The sequence below is a fragment of the Macaca nemestrina genome, chromosome 16, assembly GCF_043159975.1.
Source record: "Macaca nemestrina isolate mMacNem1 chromosome 16, mMacNem.hap1, whole genome shotgun sequence".
Lineage (NCBI taxonomy): Eukaryota > Metazoa > Chordata > Mammalia > Primates > Cercopithecidae > Macaca > Macaca nemestrina.
In genome coordinates, this window is record NC_092140.1 from 83,904,822 (window position 1) to 83,926,971 (window position 22,150).

Below are 22,150 nucleotides of genomic sequence, written 5' to 3' on the forward strand. Positions count from 1 at the left end.
GCCTAATATGGTTTGGCTGTGTCCCCACCCAAATCTCACCTTGAATTGTAGCTCCCATAATTGCCATGTATCATGAGAGGGACCCGTGGGAGGTAATTGAATTATGGGGGCTGTTTTTCCTGTGCTGTTCTCTTAAGTGAGTAAGATTCATGAGACCTGATGCTTTTATAAAGGGCAGTTCCTCTGCACGTGCTCTCTTGCCTGCCACCATGTAAGACCTGCCTTTGCTTCTCCTTTGCCTTCCACCATGATTGTGAGGCCTCCCCAGCCATGTGGAACTGTGAGTCCATTAAACCTCTTTTTCTTTATAAATCACCCAGTCTCAGGTATGTCTTTATTAGCAGCATGAGAATGGACTAATACAATGCCCTTTGATTTCTATTGCCAGTAGAAGGTGACAGATACTCTTTTTCTAATCTTTGTTTTAAACTGTGATTGCACTCCATCATATAGACAGATACTGTTTTTCACATTGGCTTATTATTTAGTTGCACAAGGAAACAACCTTTGTTCTCACAGTGGCATCTTGGATAACATGTCCTATCTAGTACTGTTTCTAAAAATGTGTAACCTAATCTAATCATGAGGAAATAATAATCTCCTTACATCCAAATTGTGAAGCATTCTATAAGAAAAGTTACCCGAACTCTTCAAATATGTCAGTCATGAAAGAAAGAAAGAAAGAAAAAAGTCAATGAAATTGTCTGATCTTATAGGAGTCTACAAACACATGTCAAACAAAATGTGTAATCCATAACTGGATCTAGGGGGAGGTAAAGGTAGGGAAGAATATTAAAATGGAAACAATTTGGAAATGTGAATATAGACTATTAGGCAATATTAATGTTAAATTTCTTGGGTGTGATAATGATATTATGTTTAAGTAGGAGACTGCTTTTGTTTTTAGGCGATACATGCTAAAATATTTAGGGATGATGTGTTATGACCCTGCAGCTTATTTTCATGTGATTAAAAGAGAAAAAGTAAATGTGGGAAAACATTTAACAATTGGTAAATATAAGTAAATAGTATATGGGTATTCATTTTAATAATATTTACTTGTTAGGGTTAAAATTTCTTAAGACATTGGGGGAAATATAATAATTTTAGGTGATATTCTAAAACTTATTGTGCCTCTTGTTATTTTTTTCCTTTTCTCTTTTGGAACCTGGAGAATGTAAAAGAGCTTTTCTTATGAAGCTGTGTGCTTAAAATTTGTGCTGTTTTCTGCAGGTACATTATTCTTTAATAAATAATTTAATGAAAAAAGCCTGGGCTCAGAATCATGCTACCATTTACAGGGGAAAAAATATGTACTAATTTTTAAGATGTATTATTTATAAATACTACTTTGTTTCATGCCGTGGTCCTTAGTATTCAAAGGAAAGAATCAGGAACCAGGATACAGTTGTTAAAAGGGAAGAGCCAGAAACAGGGATATAAAGAAAGAAACTTAATGATATATATTTATGAAAGAAGATGCAGCAAAGGGAATCAGTCATAGCATGAGGAAAGGAGACGTCCTAGTGATTCAGGGCTAAGTTTTATTACATATAAAATAGATGTCATATATGTTATATATAGTTATTATAATTACATACAAAGCAATAGATGTCCCCTTAGGTATCTTAAGTAAGTACCTATGTCTTTGTTTATTTCTCTCCCATAAAATAAGTCTGAAGGTAGGTAGTCTAGGGCTGATCTAATACAAATAATGGGAAACTATAATAGAATATTTGTTATTTTCTGGCATTGTTCTAAGCACTGTGAAATGAAAAGAAACCTTGGGGTCCCCAAATCCCTAAGCTAAAGGGAAAAGTCAAGCTGGGAACTGCTCAGGGCAAACCTGCCTTGCATTCTATTCAGTCAGTCCTCTGCTCACTGAGATAAATGTGTATCTGATTGCCTCCTTTGGAGAGGCTAATCAGAAACTCAAAAGAATGCAACTGTTTGTCTCTTATCTGTTATGACCTGGAAGCCCCCTCCCTGCTATGAGTTGTCCCACGTTTGCTTCCAGTTGTCCTGCCTTTCTGGACCAAACCAATGTTCATCTACATATGTTCTTTGATGTTTCATGTCTTCCTAAAATATCTAAAACCAAACTGACCACCTTGGGCACATGGCATCAGGACTTCCTGAAGCTGTGTCCATGGGTGCGTCCTCAACCTTGGCAAAATAAACTTTCTTTTCTTTTTTTTTTTTTTGAGATGGAGTCTTCTTGCTCTGTCGCCCAGGCTGGAGTGCAGTGGAGCGATCTCAGCTCACTTCAAGCTCCGCCTCCTGGGTTCACACCATTCTCCTGCCTCAGCCTCCTGAGTAGCTGGGACTACAGGCGCCTGTCACCACGCCCGGCTAATTTTTTTTTGTATTTTTAGTAGAGACTGAGTTTCACCGTGTTAGCCAGGATGGTCTCGATCTCCTGACCTCGTGATCCACCCGCCTTGGCCTCTCAAAGTGCTGGGATTACAGGCGTGAGCCACAGCACCCGAACTTTAAACTTTCTAAATTGACTGAGGCCTGCCTCAGATATTCGGGGTTCACAGCACTTTATATCCTATGAAGTGGATAGGTATTACGATTTTACAGGTGAAAAAAATAGAAAAACTAAATAATTTGCTCTAAGTTGTACAGATAGGAAATAACAGAATTAGGGTTTGAAGTTGAGCGGTACAGCAATAGATTACCAGTGATGTGGTGTTTTCGTGGTCACAGAGCCCCAGACTGCTTCTGTCTTTCTGCTCTGCCATTCCTGATCATGTCTTCCATATGCCGGTGCCTCATGGACTGCTTGAGCACCAGCCACCACTTCAGCCTTCTGGGAAGAAGGAAAGTAACAAAACAGCTTTTTCTATTGTCTATCACTATGTAAAGGAGCCTTTCTAGAAATCCCTCTCAATGGCTTCCACTTACATCTCAATTTCTCAAACTTCATCACATAATTATACCTAACTACACAAAAGGTTGGTGGCTGTAGTCTTTCAATTGGGCACATTGTCTGTCTGAATAATACAGAAGTGCTGTTAGTAAGGAGGAAGGGAGAGTGAATGTTGGGTAGGGCCTACAGCTCTTTTGGTTTAAGAATAAAGGGAGTCAAACATGAGAGTGGAAATTAATCATGTGATTATGTTGTCTCTGAGATTTTTGAAATGTAAATAGGATATCTTAGGAAGAAAAGTTTAAATGTAGCCCACATTCCTGTTTAGAGTATTGATTTCAGAGGACTGTTAGCGTTTTCTTTCTTTTTTTTTTTTTTTTTTTGAGACGGAGTCTCGCTGTGTCTCCCAGGCTGGAGTACAGTGGCGAGATCTCGGCTCACTGCAAGCTCCGCCCCCCGGGTTCACGCCATTCTCCCGCCTCAGCCTCCCAAGTAGCTGGGACTACAGGCGCCCGCTACCACGCCCGGCTAGTTTTTTGTATTTTTAGTAGAGACGGGGTTTCACCATGTTAGCCAGGATAGTCTCGATCTCCTGACCTCGTGATCCACCCGCCTCGGCCTCCCAAAGTGCTGGGATTACAGGCTTGAGCCACCGCGCCCGGCCCGTTTTCTTCTGGATAATGTTCTGCTGAAAGTGTTATGCTTTGTACATCCTGTAGGATTATTTGTAATAGTGAATAATTGAAACAGTTGCAATAGATGAGTGGTTATATGATGCACGAATGTCATGAAATACTATGTAGCCATTGAGCATTAAGCATGTTACATATATAATCAAGTTAGGAAAACCACTTATAAATGAAAGCAGGATGTACAACTGTACTTTTTTTTTTTTTTTTTTTTTGAGACGGAGTCTCGCTCTGTCGCCCAGGCTGGAGTGCAGTGGCCGCATCTCAGCTCACTGCAAGCTCCGCCTCCCGGGTCTACGCCATTCTCCTGCCTCAGCCTCCCGAGTAGCTGGGACTACAGGCGCCCGCCACCTCACCCGGCTAGTTTTTTGTATTTTTTAGTAGAGACGGGGTTTCACCGTATTAGCCAGGCTGGTCTCGATCTCCTGACCTTGTGATCCGCCCGTCTCGGCCTCCCAAAGTGCTGGGATTACAGGCTTGAGCCACCGCGCCCGGCCAACTGTACTTAAAATATGATTGCAACTGTGTAATTATATATATAGAACATAGATGAAAAGTAAATTCACCCAAATACAATTGTAATTGTGGTCTTTGAGAGGTGGGATTATGCGTGACTTTTTAATGTTTCTAAAATAGTTTTCTGAATTTTCCTTTACAAGTGTGTTTCTTTCAAAATCAGAAAGAAAACATGAATTTCATTTCTAAATGTTCTATGCACAGATTTTGGAATACATCACTATGTCTTGCATTTGTGTTCTTTTTTCTTTAAGTTATAGATAACCTTGAGTACTGCTTGAGACATAGACATAATCTGTTCTAAGTCTATTAACAAAAATAATGGGAAGAGAAAATATATAGCACATTTCATAAGTAAGTGGTTTTTCTGCAAAGATCAATTTCTTTATCATTAAGCCATTCTTAATAGGAATGTTAATACTAAATAATCTCTTGCTGGAAAAGAGAGTCCCCCTAGGGCCTCTTGTACTTTTATGTTTTGTTGGATGTGCCAAGACCACTCTTTAACCTATTTCTCCGAGTTGTTTATTTAGCTGGGAACCTTCAGAGATGAGGTTTGTTCTCCCAGGACAAAAACCAGGCTCACTTACTATCTGCCGTAAAAATGGTGTATTCCCCAAGCATTTCCTCAGCTGCAATGCAAACACACCATGTGTGCAGCATCCATCCTGTTGCTCCCACCATAAGACTGGAGGCCAGAGAGAATAGATGTAAATAAACTGTTGCTCATGCTGCCTACTGTGCCATGAGTAATAAAGTCTTTGTCACTGATCCAGCAGTTTCATGTCTTCTGCCAGTGTCTGTGAAACAGTAACAGGCTAACTTAATAGCTTGTAAGTAGAATCCAATCAAATCCCAGACCTGACATCTCTGTTTTAAAAATATGAATTTCTTATAGTTATTTTTACTGAGGAAGTAGTTACAAGACATTTTGTAAGTATACCTACCAATTGGTCTCCATCTCAATGATGGTCCCATCATTGGTTTTTGGCCTCTTAAAGATGGTGAGTCTCTACAATATTGTACTTTGTATACACTCTTTATATTTTTAGTGTGACTCCTTCTTGCTAACTTTTTTTTTGTGTGGCTTTTACTTATGGGTGCGTGTTTTTTTTTTTTGGTTTTTTTTTTTTTTTTTTTTGAGACGGAGTCTCGCTCTGTCACCCAGGCGGGAGTGCAGTGGCCGGATCTCGGCTCACTGCAAGCTCCGCCTCCTGGGTTCATGCCATTCTCCTGCCTCAGCCTCCCGAGTAGCTGGGACTACAGGCGCCCGCCACCTCTCCCGGCTGGTTTTTTTCTATTTTTTAGTAGAGACGGGGTTTCACCGTGTTAGCCAGGATGGTCTCGATCTCCTGAGCTCGTGATCCGCCTGTCTCGGCCTCCCAAAGTGCTGGGATTACAGGCTTGAGCCACTGCGCCCGGCCATGGGTGCGTGTTTAAGTGAAGAAATACATCATCTCAGGTCCATTCTATATGGTTGCGCAGATTGGTGACTACACACACTTGCCTAGCTAAGGTGTGATTTGTGGCTGAGATACATACCAAACCATGTGTCCTTACCTCCACCTGAGAGAAGCAGCACTTATTTTCTAGTTTGCATGAATTTACAATGTCTCACTAAGCCATGGGATCCTGGGTGTGTGTGCTTCTAATTTTCGTAAAGGCATCCTATAAACAAAGGCCCTGATGATTTTCTGCTTATTTATCTGTCTTTACCCACTGTGTGTCTATTCAGCCCTCTAACAGAAGCTATGAGTTGTATTGATGAAAGAACTAATCAATTACACATTAGCTTCTTGGGTGTGCATAGAGTGTCTTAGCCTCTGTAGTTTCTGAGGCCAAAGACAATTCATAAACGTTTTCACACTGGAGATGTGGAACACTTGATCAGGGATGCTATGATATAGGATTAGGGGTCAAGGGCAATTCGCTCAGCCTGGTCATCATTTTCTATTTTTCTTGGGAATTTGGTCTATGTATGAAAAAACTTTTGGAAACCTAAATGCCTCAAAAGTTTTGACTCAGTGTTGACTGAAAACAGTAAGTTTCAGATTCCTACATTGAAGGTCGTGTAACAAAAACCAATATGGAAAGTCTTATCTAGAAAGGTAAGTATCCAAATGCCTTTGAGTATCTCCAAGTCTTTTTTTTTTTTTTTTTCAATTTATGTATACCCAAGGATAAGATTTTCTTGAACTATGAAAACTTCAACTTTTTGTAGGACTGTAGACTTTACCTGTCTACTATTCTGCTTGAATTTTTTTTTTTTTTTTTTTTGAGACGGAGTCTCACGCTGTTGCCCAGGCTGGAGTGCAGTGGCGCGATCTCGGCTCACTGCAAGCTCCGCCTCCTGGGTTCACGCCATTCTCCTGCCTCAGCCTCCTGAGTAGCTAGGACTGCAGGCGCCCGCCACCGCGCCCGGCTAATTTTTTGTATTTTTAGTAGAGACGGGGTTTCACTGTGGTCTCGATCTCCTGACCTTGTGATCCGCCCGCCTCGGCCTCCCAAAGTGCTGGGATTACAGGCTTGAGCCACCACGCCCGGCCTTATTCTGCTTGAAATTATGTTTTTCACTTAATTTTCTCTTTCTGAACTTTTGCTCTTAACTACATTTCTTTTTCAGTCAAACCAGTGTTGTTCCTAATTAGAAATTTAAATTACATCTGGTGCAGTTTGTACACACCAGGGGATATAGTTATGTAATACTTTTAGCCAGCCAAGATATTTTTGATAACTTCAACATAACATTTTTTTCAGAGTACTTGTTGATAAAAGGTTATAAAAATTGTGCAAGAATGTACACACAAGATGCAGTTGTGTAACTCGAGAGACCTCACAAGGAAAACATTGCTTTTCTTTTTCTTTTTTTTTTTTTGAGACAGAGTTTCGCTGTTATCAGCCAGGCTGGAGTGCAGTGGCACGATCTCAGCTCACTGCAACCTCTGCCCTCTGGGTTCAAGCGATTCTCCTACCTCAGCCTCCCGAGTAGCTGGGATTACAGGCGTGCACTTTCACGCCTGGCAAATTTTTATATTTTTAGTAGAGATGGGATTTTACTGTGTTGGTCAGGCTGGTCTTGAACTCCTGACCTCAACTGATCCACCCTTCTCAGCCTCTCGAAGTCCTGAGATTACAGACATGAGCCACTGCACTTGGCCAAACATTTCTTGAATATCTTTTCATTTTACGTTACATGTGGTGCAGAAAAACATTTTATCTTGTCTGTTCTTTCATATATTCTCCCTGAGTATATCTCATGGATGTGCGCTGTTGGAAAGTGAAAACAATCTTACAAATTGAGATATTTCATTAAATTTCAATGAGGTAATTAAGAAGACTCATTTTCAAATACATACATTTATTTCAGTGGCTTGAATGTTGCTTAATCAGGAAATGACGAGAATACGAAATGTTGGTTGTTGGACTTGTCTAGATCAGCAGCTTTGAGAGTCAGGCTGTTAAAAGAGATAGCACATAGGTTAAAACAGCAAAGGCTTTTGCTGTGGGTAGAAACTAATTGGCTGAAAACATTAATAAATTATACTTGCTATTCATGTCAAGAGAAAGCTAAGAAAGAAGGGATGAATATGTGTATCTACGAAGGCATTACACTGTGACACATGATATTAAAAAATAAAAAGCATATCCTTTGACTTAAGCTCTTCTTCCTATGTTAAGAAATAGAAATAGAAGCTAAGTTCCTACCATTTACTTGGCAATGCTTTCTTGGGACTATTATAACATGTTTTAGATTTGGCATTTTCAGTCAATAAAATATTGTTAAGATGGTTGCCGAGGAATTCACATAAAATGTACGTAAAATGTTTATTACTGGGACCACTGCCTGGGTTTATGCTAAAATGCTTTCAGTAAAAACCCTCTAAATTCAGAGCTAATTCTTTCCCTTTATTTTATGTTTCTCTATTAGGTACCTGTAGGCTACACACATTGGCCGTAGATTGACTGAAGTCTTATTCCTAAGACAGAAGATTCTAGTATGATGTCAGAGTTAAAAACTTAACCAGATTAGATACTGTAGACTACAATCTTTTACAAACAAATTGATTTTTCTTTCCAAACCTTTTGCAAAATTTCTGTAAGAGAGACTCATGGACTTGGAAAATTCTCTGTGAAGCTGCTTTTGGCAAAGTCCTGGCAAAGAAACACTTTTGCTGTTTCAGATCCTATTCTTTGAGCCTCAACTCGCTATTCTTATTTCGTGCTATTCAGTTTTTTACTCCTCTGAGGTCTCTATGAATCTCTACTGTTTTGGATCTCTGAGTACTTACATCATCCCACTTTAAGACCTGTTTGGATATTCTTTTTTAATTTATTTTTTATTTCTTTTTTTGTTTTTTTCCCCCATCCAGAACTCATGTTGAGTGGTTGGATATTCTCGTGGGGGTGCTTTGGTGTTTTCTTGACTTGTTCCTGACTAAAGTGTAAGTTCTGTTAAAGTGATTAGTATCCCTGTTTTGGAATCTCCCCTCATTCTCTACAAGCCCCTAATATAATAAATCCGTAAGTGCTCAGTTAAGTAGGTTGCACGGTTTGGAAGTCTATCAAGGGGGCTAAAGTTAAAGGATGGTTATATTTCATGCTTTGCACATTGAGTTGAAAAGTTAGCTGCAGACAGACAACTAAGTCAAAAGTCCTAGATTGGAGTCTCGTCACTGTTGCTCAGTTGACCTGGTGATCTTTGGTCTGAGATTCAACCTCTGTCTTTACCAGTGATTTATGAATCCCTAAGTTTTCTTTTATCCCAAGTGTTCTAAGATAGCTTGATTGCTCTATAGTAGTGGTTTTCCAAGTGTGGTACCTAGATCAAGAACAGCATCATCTTGGAACTCATTAAAAATGTAAGTCATTGAGCCGGGAGCGGTGGCTCAAGCCTGTAATCCCAGCACTTTGGGAGGCTGAGACGGGCGGATCACGAGGTCAGGAGATCGAGACCAGCCTGGCTAACACGGTGAAACCCCGTCTCTACTAAAAAAATACAAAAAACTAGCCGGGCGAGGTGGCGGGCGCCTGTAGTCCCAGCTACTCGGGAGGCTGAGGCAGGAGAATGGCAGGAACCCGGGAGGCGGAGCTTGCAGTGAGCTGAGATGCGGCCACTGCACTCCAGCCTGGGCGACAGAGCGAGACTCCGTCTCAAAAAAAAAAAAAAAAAAAAAAAAAAAAGTAAGTCATTGGACCCCATAACTTCATAGAGAAAAGCTCTATACCACAATGTTAGCCGACATTGAAGATTGTGTAGCAGTTTGATGATGGGCATTTACATCTAGTATCTCATGTTTCAGCTTTCAGTCTCTGTAGAATGGCTCACCACTGCACCATATTCAAGTTTCCAGGGACTACCCACAGGATTGCAGCTTCCAAGCTCCTATAAAGTACTGGCAATTCAGGAGTGAAAAATGTTTCTTAGGGTGTACAAAGAATATGCAATGGACAAAGGATTAATTTCCAGTGGCAGCCTCCTAATTTTGTATTCATAACGTTGTATGCATGCTAGGCTACACATGCAACGTCTGCTGATATACATTAGGTAATTGGGCATCCAGCAGCCCCATTTGCATGCAAAGGCTGTTGCACACCTCACATTTGCAAGTCTAAAATTAAAGCCCAGTTTGAAGCTGGCTGAAGGCTAGCTGCTAGAAAAATAATGAGATAAGGAAGGAAATGGCTTCTGTTGATCAGTGCTTTTGGTCTCTACCGTTCAATCTTTGCTAATTTGCCCTTTGAAATGGTATATTCAGGTAGAAGAGAGAGACTTCCAAGAGTATCTGGGTGGATTTTTTTTTCCCCCTCTTAAATCCTACAGTTATAAGCTGGTTGTGTTTATCCACAGCATTTCTCTTAAAACTGTACCTACACGTATGCTGCAGTCTGTTGCTGTGCTATATTTTTGCTTAACGGAGTATTCATGCTCTTGTGGGATCACATGTATCATCTCAAAAAAGAGCCACCCCAACACAGACTCACAGGCTAGGTCTGTAGCATCATTTTATTTTAATTCAGCCCACATTTATCAAGCAGCCGGTGTCTTTGTGCCAGACACTGTGCCAGGGGCTTGGAATACACATCAATCAAGCACACTCTCTGCCCTCAAAAGCTCACAATATTATAACAGCTTCCTAGTGTCATGGAGTTGAATATTTTTGCTTAAAAAGTCTTCCCTGACCCCCCTGTTTGAAATGACTCTTTGCTTCTCCCAGCCCCTGATTATGCTCAACCTGTGTCCCTAGAAGAAGAGACCCAGTGGACATAGGCCTAGAAAAGTCAAAGCCTAAAAGCCAGTTAGCTACTCAGGTCATCAAGAGGAGGTGGCTGCATCGCAAATGGCCTCTACGCTCAGTCTGTGGGAATAAAAAATGTGCCAATGTTTCCTGTACCTCGGTGTGGTCACACGGAAGAGAATGCCAATCTAAAGCAATCTTAAAGGAATTTACTCACGAGCACCACCTAGAGGAATGGTGGAGCCCTACAAGGACAGTATACCAACTAGTCCCTTGTCACTCTTCATCGAATTTTTTATATTTCCTTATTTGGTCATGTCCTTTGTTTTACTTTGACATCAAGATTGTGAGGTCCCAGAGAACAGACCAGGGACTTAAGAAGATTATCTTTCATGGTGCCTATTTGATGGTAATGATCATAAATACAGTATAATAGAAGGAAAAATATCTGGTGGTTTATATGCATTGGTAGTTTCTCATGGTAATAAGCATTTTTTTTCTCTTCCTTTTAGCACAAGTGCATATACCTTGATAGCACCAAATGTAAACCGGAGAAATCAGATACAAAGAAGTACGTATAGCCATTCATTTAACATTCAGAATGCTTCTCTCTTTTTACAATTGGTTTATTTTGGTGTGAAGTATTTTTATTTTCTGATTTATATAGACTCACCAAATCTCATAAAGTTTTTTTTTTTAAAGCATCAGCAGTTTTGATTATACCTTTAAAAATATTCTATTAACACTTCTAAGTTTGTTTCTCTACATTAGTAACAACTCATGACATGATGGTAGATCCTGGATTTCTACTGACTTGAAAAACTTTACACTTATTGCCAATAAACCTCCTTGAGGGCAGGGACCACATCTTACTCGTTTTTGTGCTCTCTGTACTTAATGTGTGCATAACGTGTTTAACTGATGTACGGTAAATATAAATGCTGCCATTTAAAGTTATAGCATTATGCTTTAGAGGTGGAAGAGAACTAAAGTTCATTTAGTTCACAAAGAAATAGTAGGCTGTTCAAGTTCAGCTGTGGGGCTATGCTGAAATTCGATGGTCTCCTTTATTAGATAATTGGTACGAAATTTAACTTCATGACTAATGATGGACAGAAAGGCACAAAAGGGAAAAAGCGCTCTAAGGAGTCCCCACCAGACATGTAGTCCCGGGTGGGACAGTGGGTCAGTGCAGAATATGACAATCACAGCCATGCAGGGACTACAGGAACTGCCAGCCGATCTGGTATTTTACAAGCTTTTGATTTAAATACTTAACAGGAGCTTAAGTCTCAATGTGGTCTGGATCTCATGAGGAGATAAGGGAAGGCGCTGGAGTGACAGAACTAGTTTCTCTCTGGCGCCCCCTGCTGTCGTGCACAGTGAACATTTAGGAAATGAGCACAGCTCCCCCGGAAGCCGACTCTGCATGGCGGTCCGGAGTGCCCGAAACCAGAGCCAGGGCCCCCACCTGTGGCACCGAGCCCTCGCTCCCTAGAGTTGCAGTAAGCTTGGGGAGCATTGAACATAAAGCGAGTATGGGCATCAGAATTCTCTGGGGATATGTTTACCTGTGTGTGGAAAGTTCTTATTGACATGAAAATATTCTAGTTTTGCACACATTATCTATAGGAAACTTTAAAAATTAACTTGATACAGAGTTTTAAAAATGCCAGAATGGTAGGAAAAGCTATACTTCCTTGTTTTAGTAGGAGCCCAGGTGGTTTTTCAAATTTGAACCCTCTGTGCTGATTCTTGGTGAGAAGTGCCACAGGGCCGGGCCCAGGGTGACACATAGGGGTCAGGGCTGAATATTGTGTTTCTAACCTGGAAGTCTTGTTCACTCATGCTCATATGTAGTTAATTGCCTTCTAATAGTTGTTTCTTATGCTTCGAAGGGACTGGTTTTCTTTTAGAAGTCTAGTAACTGACGATTTGATATTTCTCACCTGGCTTAGTTGCGGAACAGGAGCTGGCCAACCTGGAGAAGTGGAAGGAGCAGAACAGAGCTAAACCAGTTCACCTGGTGCCCAGGCGGCTAGGTAAGCAAGCACAGCCACTGCCTGAATGCGAGAGGGCGGGGCCACCTATGGATCCTGTTAGCAGCTTGCATATGTCTGTCTGTGAATGTCCATTGTAGTTTGTTTGGTCATTGTGCTGCTTGGGTGGAATGCGTTTAATGTATGTGTGTGTGTGTGTGTGTGTGTGTGTGTGTGTGTGTGTATACATTTTTTTTTTTCCTGATTTTCTGCAAGTAGCAAACCTGTAATGCCAAGTTCTATGGGAACACAGTGATGGCTTAATTGCCAAATAATTTAGAGCCTCTTAGATGATTGACTCTGAAGAAAGCTTACCTGGGGCGCTGCATATGCCCTGTCATAGCACTAGTCAGGATGGGAGTAAATGCTAGCACGAGCATATTAATCATGGCAGTTAAATGTTAATCTGAAGAAAAGGAGTGGAGAGTCAGTTCCAAAAGGAAGATGAGAGTGAGCTAGAAACCTGGTGGTGGGTAGAAGAGAAACATCACCTGTGTTTTTATTCTACAGATAGAGACCTCTGGGCCTCTGGAGCAGGTGCTGCCAGTGTGATGAATTGTCTGGGCCGCCTTTGCTGGTGTTTGAATCATTCAGAGGGGATGCCACCTAATGGGAATCATTCACATCTTTTCTTTGCTTTTTCTCTTTTAGCAGCAGCTGAAAATTTAAAGGGTTGGACACACAGTGTCCACAGATTTAGTTAATACAAGCAAGTCTTGTGTCACGGGCCACTTTCTGTTGCAACAGTTTTAGAGCAGTTCCCTCACCCACCCCCCCCCACCCCGCCAAGAACATGAGAACATAGGTAAAAATCTAATTTGGAAATTATTTAATGAGAGGAAGTAATAGTAATATTATCATCATCCCACTGTATTTCATGAAAAGGGCTAATCTCAAGTGCCTCCTTTGTGCATATGAGCCAGACTCGAAGGATACAATCAGAAAACAGCTTTAATATCTCCTAACTTGGCCCCTGAGATTGGCTGTGTGAGACCAGTCTTTCCCAGGCTTTTTGGATGCTGTAAGAAATTAAAGCTTTTTGGTCTTTCTCAAACAATAGGGTGACCTAGCTAATTCTAGGCCTAAAACAGTCTCGTTTCAGTAATTAATGTTTAGTCTTAGGTACTGATCAAAATTCTGTTACTAATGGAGATGAGAGCTGCTGCCCTGCTCTAACCCAGGCGTGTTTCAGGTAGGAATCTAGCAAGTGGATCAGGGTGTGGCTGGACTTTTCTCTATTCACTGCTCTGTTCCCAGATTCTGACCTTTCTAGGGTTGAAGCAGGAAGTGGAGATAAGAGAGGTCGGGGTTCGTAGTGTAGTGATCCTGGTTTCTTTGAGCCTAGGTTTGCGCTGACTGTTCATTCTCCTTCCTGGGATTCTTCGAGTTTTTCAGCATCCTCCACTCTCTGCCACCCATCTCCCACCTGGATTTCCCTGATATGATTTCCTTTCCTGTCAGCAGGGCTTGGCCTCACTGTTGGCTCTTGGTAGACTCCTTTTAGGGTTCCATTGTTCTTGACATGGCCCTCATAGGCAAGTCCCTTTAGATGGCTTTATGTTGGCATTCTCTTTCATGAGAATAATATTAAAAGTACAGGGAATACTTGTGCATTCTTTCTTTTCATAAACTGTGAATACGGGCCATTTATAATGTAGCTACCTCTTCTTGAGGACTCATCTCAGTGGCCAACTGACAACAGCCTTATACCTTTAGGCTCTAACTGTTCTAGGCATGAATCCACTAGGACCCTCAGACTCTTAAAAATGCAGGTTGAGGTCTCCAGCTGATTTTCATTAAACCTCTCCTGCTCATCTGATGTGACGATTTCTCCTTCCTCAAAACACAGAAGAGAGGCAGAATGACATCTTTCCTCAGATTTCTGCCTCCCTTTGGCCTGACCAACCTCTTTTATAGGGTGAAGTTAGTTAAGGTTCCCCAAGGTAGGTTTCAGTTATCTCCTTGCAGATCCTGCTTTGAGGGGCCATTACCTCACTTTGGAATTTGAAGTGCTTGGCATCTGTTGTCTTGAAGTCTTAGCAGAAAATGAGCAGGATTCTCATTTTGACTTCCTGTTATATGCATTATCTAGGGATAATCAGGTGTGTGTGTGGGAGGGGCTTGGGGGTAGAGAAGAAAATTCTAGAATGTATTAAACTTTGAGATGAGTTTTGAACAAAACTTGTAAATGCTTAAACATCTGACTTCCTCCATTTCTTCGAATTTTCAACTCCTCCTCTACTTCTCTACCCCTTACAATATTGGAATGGTTGCAGGAGATACTAAAAGTTGTTGTAACATTAGAGAAAAGCATCAACATTCCTCACTGTCTTGAAAGAAACATCCCCCATTCCCCACAATAGCAGTCAAAAGGCCAACACCGAACAGGCCTATCTTTTGGATCTCAGAAGAAAAGTCCCTATGGTATCTTTCTCAGTTCAATTATAAGATCTATAGTGAACACAAATTGTTTTAATGCATCTTCTGTGAGAGTGAATCTTGCAGAGAGCTGACACTTTTAGTGACCAAAGCACCAGAGAATTATTTCAAAGGAATCTTTATAATACGCACACCGAGCTTGCATAAACAGTGAGGATTCCCTAAACAGCAATTCTTAGATGACTGTCAAGCTGCCTCAAATTCTTTTAGGTTTAAGAGAGAGCAAGTAAATCATCTCACATCCACATTTTTATTTTGACTATATAAGGAAAGAACAATAAATAGTATGGATCAGTTACTAACTGGAATATTCCCATTGTATTTTTAGAAACTGGGTTATAAAGACTACATACTTGTCTAGTGGCAAGACCTCTGAGAGCTTCCTGAGCCTTGCTGCTTGAACATAAAGCAATAGAGTTAGAAGAAGAAAAGCAATAGAAGCACCTTTGATCACCGTCTTTACTAGGTTCAGGCATGGTCATATTCAAGCAGGAAGAATATTCTACAATTTCCAAGACAGGCATTATTTCTTCTATTTAGCACAGACCTTTAGGTATGGTTTCAATCCAAGTGAATACTTTAATACCTACATGATTGGAAAACCTTGGTAAAGTGCTCTTTTGTTTTAAAAATGTGGCCTCCTCTTTCTATCCAGCTCTTTCTTCTAAGTGATTCTTCTTCTTTAAGGTCTTATTAGGAAAACTGGTTATGTTCTTATTTCTAAGAGCATGAGAACGTTAAGGAAACTCATGTAACAGATTTATTATGTATTAATTAGTCCTCGATGGCTGACATTTCAGCTTAATATTTATGTTTCACCTTTGTGGATTTTTTTTTTCCTAAGGTGGAAGCCAGTCAGAAACTGAAGTCAGACAGAAGCAACAACTCCAGCTGATGCAATCTAAATACCAGCAAAAGGTCAGAATTCATCTCTTTTAGTTTAATTTTGGTAAGGAATATGAGTACCAGCTCTTTCAAGTAACCGTGAAATAACACAGTAACTTTACCAAAAGCATAAAACCTTCCAACCAACTGCAAACAGCAGCTTTCAAAATCAAAGCTATCACGAAGTGAGAAGTGAAGAGATGGATACCTTCAGTTCTTACCCAAGCCCTTTATCACTCAGTAAGACCCTCTATTAAGGGAATTATTTTTCTCGTTTAGGTTAACTATGTTTAACTATAGTTTAAAGTCTACTATGTTTGGAATGTTTTGGTTCTAAGAATGTGGATTTGTTTACTGAATGCCAGTCATGGAAGTAGTACAAAAAAGATTTAAGATTCCCAGCGATTTTTACAATGAACACTGAGTTTTGTAATCAGGAAAAATTATTTTCCCTTCTCCCTCCCCAATACACACACACACACACACACACACACACACACACACACACACACACACACAGAGAGAGAGAGAGAGAGAGAGAGAGAGAGACAGAGATAGATAAAGACAGAGACATTGAAAAAGAGAGAGACCAAGGAAGAAACACAAAGACAGAAATTTCACAGGCAGAAGATGTAGCCCGGCCATTCTCTGTGATCTAAGTAGCTTGAAGTAACAACCTATAATCATGGTGAGGTATAGCACAAACAATACTGTAATTTGCCTTTCATCATAATTTTGTGTTCCAGGGTTCAGACTGAAAAATGGTAACTGTTTTCGTTCTCTGTAATTTCAATACAATTTAGCTAAAAAGAGAAGAATCTGTAAGAATCAAGAAGGAAGCTGAAGAAGCTGAACTCCAAAAAATGAAGGCAATTCAGAGAGAGAAGGTGAGGAGGAGGAGGGTTAGTTCACATTTGCTGATCAACAATTATAGTTTCATTGTAGAAGATTTTTATTACAGGGACTTTAAAAATTTACCCATCTTTTTCTCTCTCTCTGTTTCTATCCCCTCCCTTCTTTTCCTCATCCAATTTTTTTCCTTCCATTTTATCCTTCAAAGGAAGATTCATGCTTAGGTCTTGTGATTTTAGAGGAGGTATTCCCTTTATGGAGCATAGTCTGTATTTCAGGTAGAACAAAGACAGTCGTTAAGTCATCACCAGGAATAGGGTGAAGAGGCTTGCATACCCTTAATATTTATTGCATTACAACCTCTTGTCCTAAAGGTCATTTATTAGTTGTCAATTAATACCCATAACTGGCTGGCATGTGGGTCATTTACAGCTAATTTCTTCATGGGTCAATAGTGTACACTATTCATAAATGTGTGTAGTTGAAACTGTTTTCTTTCTTTCTTTCTTTCTTTTTCTTTTTTTTTTTGAGACAGGGTCTCACTCTGTTGCCTAGGCTGGAGTGCAGTGGTGTGATCACAGCTCACTGTAGCCTCAGTCTCCTGGGGTCAGGCAATCCTCCCACCTCAGTCTCCTGAGTAGCTGGGACTACAGGTTAATACCACTGTAGCTATTTTGTGTGTGTGTGTGTGTGTGTGTGTGTGTGTTTTGTAGAGACAGGGTTTCACAGTGTTGCCAAGGCTGGTCTCGAACTCTTGGGCTCAAGGGATCCACCTGCTTTGGCCTCCCAAAGTGCTGGGATTACAGGAATGAGCCACCATGCCTGGCCTAAACTGTTTTAACATTGTCTAAAAGTGGTGTTTTTTTTTTTCCCTTTCCTAACATGATAACTGTAATTCTATTGGCATAAATTTGCCAGGATGTGAGAGATGGGGAGAGAGAGTTGATCTGTAGACCCTTACCATTGAAAATATGGCCCTTGAACAAGCAACATTGGCATCATCTGGGAGTTTGTTAAAAGAGCAGAATCTTTTTTTTTTTTTTTTTTTGAGACGGAGTCTCACGCTGTTGCCCAGGCTGGAATGCAGTGGCGCGATCTCGGCTCACTGCAAGCTCCGCCTCCCGGGTTCCCGCCATTCTCCTGCCTCAGCCTCCTGAGTAGCTGGGACTACAGGCGCCCGCCACCGCGCCCGGCTAATTTTTTGTATTTTTAGTAGAGACGGGGTTTCACTGTGGTCTCGATCTCCTGACCTTGTGATCCGCCCGCCTCGGCCTCCCAAAGTGCTGGGATTACAGGCTTGAGCCACCGCGCCCGGCCTAAAAGAGCAGAATCTTTAGCCCTACCTCAGACCTACTGAATCAGAATCTGCATTTTAACAAGCTCCACAGGTAATTCTTGTGCACATAAAAGTTCGAGGAGCATTAATTTAAATGACCTTGCAAAAGAAGGAGTGACCCATCCTTGTTCTTCCACAGGTGTGATTTCTCTGGCCGATTGGCCTGCACTGTCACTATGATCCCAGCCTTCCCTGCTGTAGATAAATCTGTAGCTTTTCATGTTAAATGTGAGCCTAGTTAGTAGCTTGTGTCAGATAAGAAAAATGAACATTAGCCATCTAGAAATGAGATATTTCACATTGCCAGTGTGGAAATGGCTGAGGGAAGTGATAATGGCTGTGCTTATGGAGCACTTATTTTTTAAAATGCACAGCAAACACACACACGGACATCAGCCTGTAAACACACTGCCCTCCTCCCTAGGCAAATGGCTGCTGCCCAGAAAACTCTGAGCCACGTAGAATCCAAGCAGCCCACTGTCGTCCAAGAGCCTCTAGCTTTGTCTCTGACTTTCCCCCCACTGGCCGCTGGTCCCCTTCTGCCTTCATTTCCTTCTCTCCCAAAAGAAGTCAGGGGGCATTGGGTCTCATTCTGATTGGTCATCATCTCTGCATGCAGCATTTAGTGAGGGAAGAGTAGACTGGATTCCTGGCCAGCATTTGTGCATGTTCTTTGATCCTTCATAGTCAGAAAGGTGTGAAAGTCAACCAGCTCTTTAGTATTCAGTCATGTCAGGCGGGCCCATGAAGAGTTAATCCTATGGGTAAAAGGGGAAATTTGGAGACAGCACTGGTATATTTCAGTTGTATTCAGTTCAGGAACGTAACTTGCATTCCCTAGACTAGGGTCTGTCACAGTATATATACTTCGAGTGATGTGCTGTAGCTTCCTGGTACTGGCTTGTACTGTGAGAATTGTGACATTTTCAGGATTTTTTGAGCTACTTGGCTTCATCATTGTCAGCTTAAAACCGACTGTGCTGGAAAATATTTACGATGTGGAAATCAGTAAATGCTACAGATTAATTTCCCCTCCTCCTACCTGCTAGACCTGATTAAATGTTGACCAGCACACCACTGCTTAGCACTAAATGAAAAAGGTATTTTCTTACCCTCTTCTACCATCCACATTCTAAAGCCAAGTCTCAGAGGGCTAGGGAGAGCAAAGATTTGGGGAAATAGCTGGACTATTGTGTGTTTGATATTTACTGATTTAAAAATAGATTCTAATTCATGTAGTTGGCAGAATAATGCTCCACCCCAAGATGTCCACGTTCTATCCGTGGAACCTAGGAACATGTTTCCTTACATGGGTAAGGGGATTAAGGTCACAGGTGGAATTAGGGTTGCTAATCAACCGACCTTAGAGCGTGTATCCTGCAATATCCAGGTGCCCAATATAATCACGGGGGCCCTTAAAATTGGAAGAGGGAGCTAGAGAAAGAAGAGATGATACCAGGAGAAAGATTCAGCCCACCGCTGCTGGCTTTGAAGATGCAGGAAGGGGCCATTAGCCCAGGAATGTAGGTAGCCTCTAGAAGCTGGAAAAGACCAGGAAACTGATTATTCTCCTTTGAGCCTCCAGAAGGAACACAGCCTTTCTGGCACCTTGATTTTAGCCCATTGAGACCCATTTTGTACTTCTGACCTCCAGAGCTGTAAGATAATAAATGTATATTGTTTTAAGCTGTTAACTTTGTGGTAATTTATTACAGCAGAAATAGGAAACTAATACTACTCATGTGGTTTTATAATGATGCATTGATTTCTTATCCAAGAAATCTATAAAGCAGAGACAATGTCTCTAAAACATTAGAGCATTAGAGTAAAAAAGCAGTCTACCAGATGCGAGTGTTTTGCCACTGGTTCTTTCAGCATAAATAGACAGATTTTCCTAACTCCCCACAGCAAGCATTTCACCCAAATTTAGTGCTATGGGAGTAAATCACATTTTCCCCCCATAATCACATGATAAATAATAATTTTATTTTCCCATACTTTTGTGATACCCACAAACCTAAACTATGAAATCTTCTAACTCCATTCTAAAGACTCTGTCTATTTCCTAGGTTCATCTTACTCTGCTTTTGATCTACATATGTTTGAGATAATATGCAGTATTATATAGTTTCCAAATACAGCCACCCTTTAAATATGGGAGATTGGTTGCTGCCTCCCCCACCCCCCCAACACAATGGATACCAAAATCCTATGTAAAATGGAGTAGTATTTACAATAGCCTATGTACCTTCTTCTGTATACTTTAAATCATCTCTAGATTATTTATAATACCTAATATGATGTAAATGCTGTGTAAATAGTTGTTATACTGCATTGTTTAGGGAATAATGACAAGAAAATAGTGTTACATATTCAGTATAGATGCAACCATCTATTCCTCATCCCCTGAATATTTTCCATCCGAAGTTGGTTGAGTCAGCAGATATGGAATTCATAGATAAGGAGGCCCAACTGTACTTCATTTGATCCCCCAACCTCATAACCTCAGAGAATTCAGGAAATCAGCTAATGATCTGAGTGACTTCCAACACCTTTCCTTGCTCTTTCCAGTAAGCTATGGCTGCCAAAGTCATTTGAAGCACTGGAAGTCACAGTGTTTTATGCAGACACTGAGAAGCACAGTTAGTTTTAATGCCATACGGTGAAGTAGGAATTAACTGGTAGAAAATAAGTTCTGCATATTAGATGCAGAGATGCATACAAGTACATGTTAAGGAATTACACTTGTTGCTTTCTTATTTGTAGGAAGCAAGTAGTAGCAAGGACTACCAGTTTAAGAAAAATTTTAGGGGTAAACTCAACATTGAGGAAATTATTTCAATGTTGTTTATATAAACTGGGAAACATTTCCATTTCTGAAAACTTTCAGGGAACATCAGTGTTTCCAAGAAATGTGGTTCCTACATCATGCATTTCTTTGTAGATGAATTGGTGGAGGCATTAAACCTTTGGTCATTGAAATGTAATAGGATCTCACTAATTAACTTCATAATGTTGTAATGTTAATATCTCTGAAATAAAGATGTGGTACTAAGAGTGTAGGCTGATAGCTTCTCTGTGCTTCACTTACCTTAATTGTAGAGTGGGTATAATAATGTAATAATGAGACTGGCAGGACTAGAGGATACAATATATGCAAAGATCTTAGCACGATACCTAGCACTTGGTGAGCACTCAGTAAAGGTTCCCTAACCTAATTATAAATGTAAAGAAGTGCTTTAACACTATCTCATTGGATCTATTATATCAACCTCTTGGAAGGGAGGCATAGAGAGTATTATTATTTTTATGCATGAATTGGATGGATTCAATTATTTCATTTCTACTAAACCCACATGAATGAGGTTGCTGGAGAGAAAAACAAATGTGACTTTTGTTTTTTCTTTTGCCACACCGCATTTCTGAGATTTCATCTCAGCTGTGTCTTTCACAATGCCCAATGCCCAGCATTTTTTTTTCTTTGCATTGTAACTGGGGACCAACCCCAATTACCAAAATTCTTGCTGGCTTTATATTCTTCTTATACTCTCCTTTCATTTGCAGCACGTGACCTTGTCTCTTACTTCATAGGAAATAAAGGCCACTGGCCTTAAGTGTCTTTATTTTTCTCTTTTCTTACTCTCCCTTTGCTGCACCTACCCCCATCCTATCTCAGGAGGAATCAGAAGGTCCCTTTCCTCATTGGTACTATAGATTCTTCCACCTGTGTTCACCATGTCATCTTCCCTCCTGTCTCCCTAGGGACCTTGCTTCTCCATCAGTTATGCTCCCTTTCTCCTCTCACTTTCTGGTTTTGTTGTTTGTTTTGTTTTTGTTTTTCTTTCTTAGGACTTAATCTTACTCAAATCTCTCACGGTAAAAAATTTTCTGTATAGTGGTCTGCTTTCAACTCCTCTGTCCTAAGCATTATGGTTCAAACTTCTTCAAAGACTCCTCTACCACATTTGGTTCCCAAATGTCACTCTGTGGACTGACTCTCTAACGATCACCTGAACCAAAGAATCTCTATTTAAAAAAAAAAAAGTTCCCCAGGGGATACATGGCTCAGCTAGCTTAAGAATTTACCTTCTCTGATTCCTTTCCTTCTCTGATTCCTCATTTGTTGGTAGGCTGAGTTTGGCTTTTCTTTCTAATGCTTCTCTGGTTCTAATCTAACTAAGATCACCAATGGTGTTCTTAATTGAAAAATCCAGCTGGGCAGAGTGGTTCATGCCTATAATCCCAGGACAGTGGGAGGCCAAGAAGGAAGGATTGCTTGAGCC

The 22,150-nt window shown here is 40.7% G+C and overlaps 1 protein-coding gene across 36 annotated transcripts in view; it reads left to right on the plus strand.

The window, feature by feature from the left end:
• The window catches only part of LOC105491720 (epithelial stromal interaction 1), a 307,766-nt gene that overhangs the window by 13,393 nt on the left and 272,223 nt on the right, over positions 1-22,150 (plus strand). For all 36 annotated transcript variants that reach the window (XM_071081429.1, XM_011758361.3, XM_071081425.1 and 33 more), the window contains exons 2-5: positions 10,829-10,887; positions 12,275-12,358; positions 15,639-15,712; positions 16,483-16,566. In XM_071081429.1, coding sequence (XP_070937530.1) covers positions 10,829-10,887; positions 12,275-12,358; positions 15,639-15,712; positions 16,483-16,566 — 301 coding nt within the window. The remainder of the gene's footprint in view (positions 1-10,828; positions 10,888-12,274; positions 12,359-15,638; positions 15,713-16,482; positions 16,567-22,150) is intronic.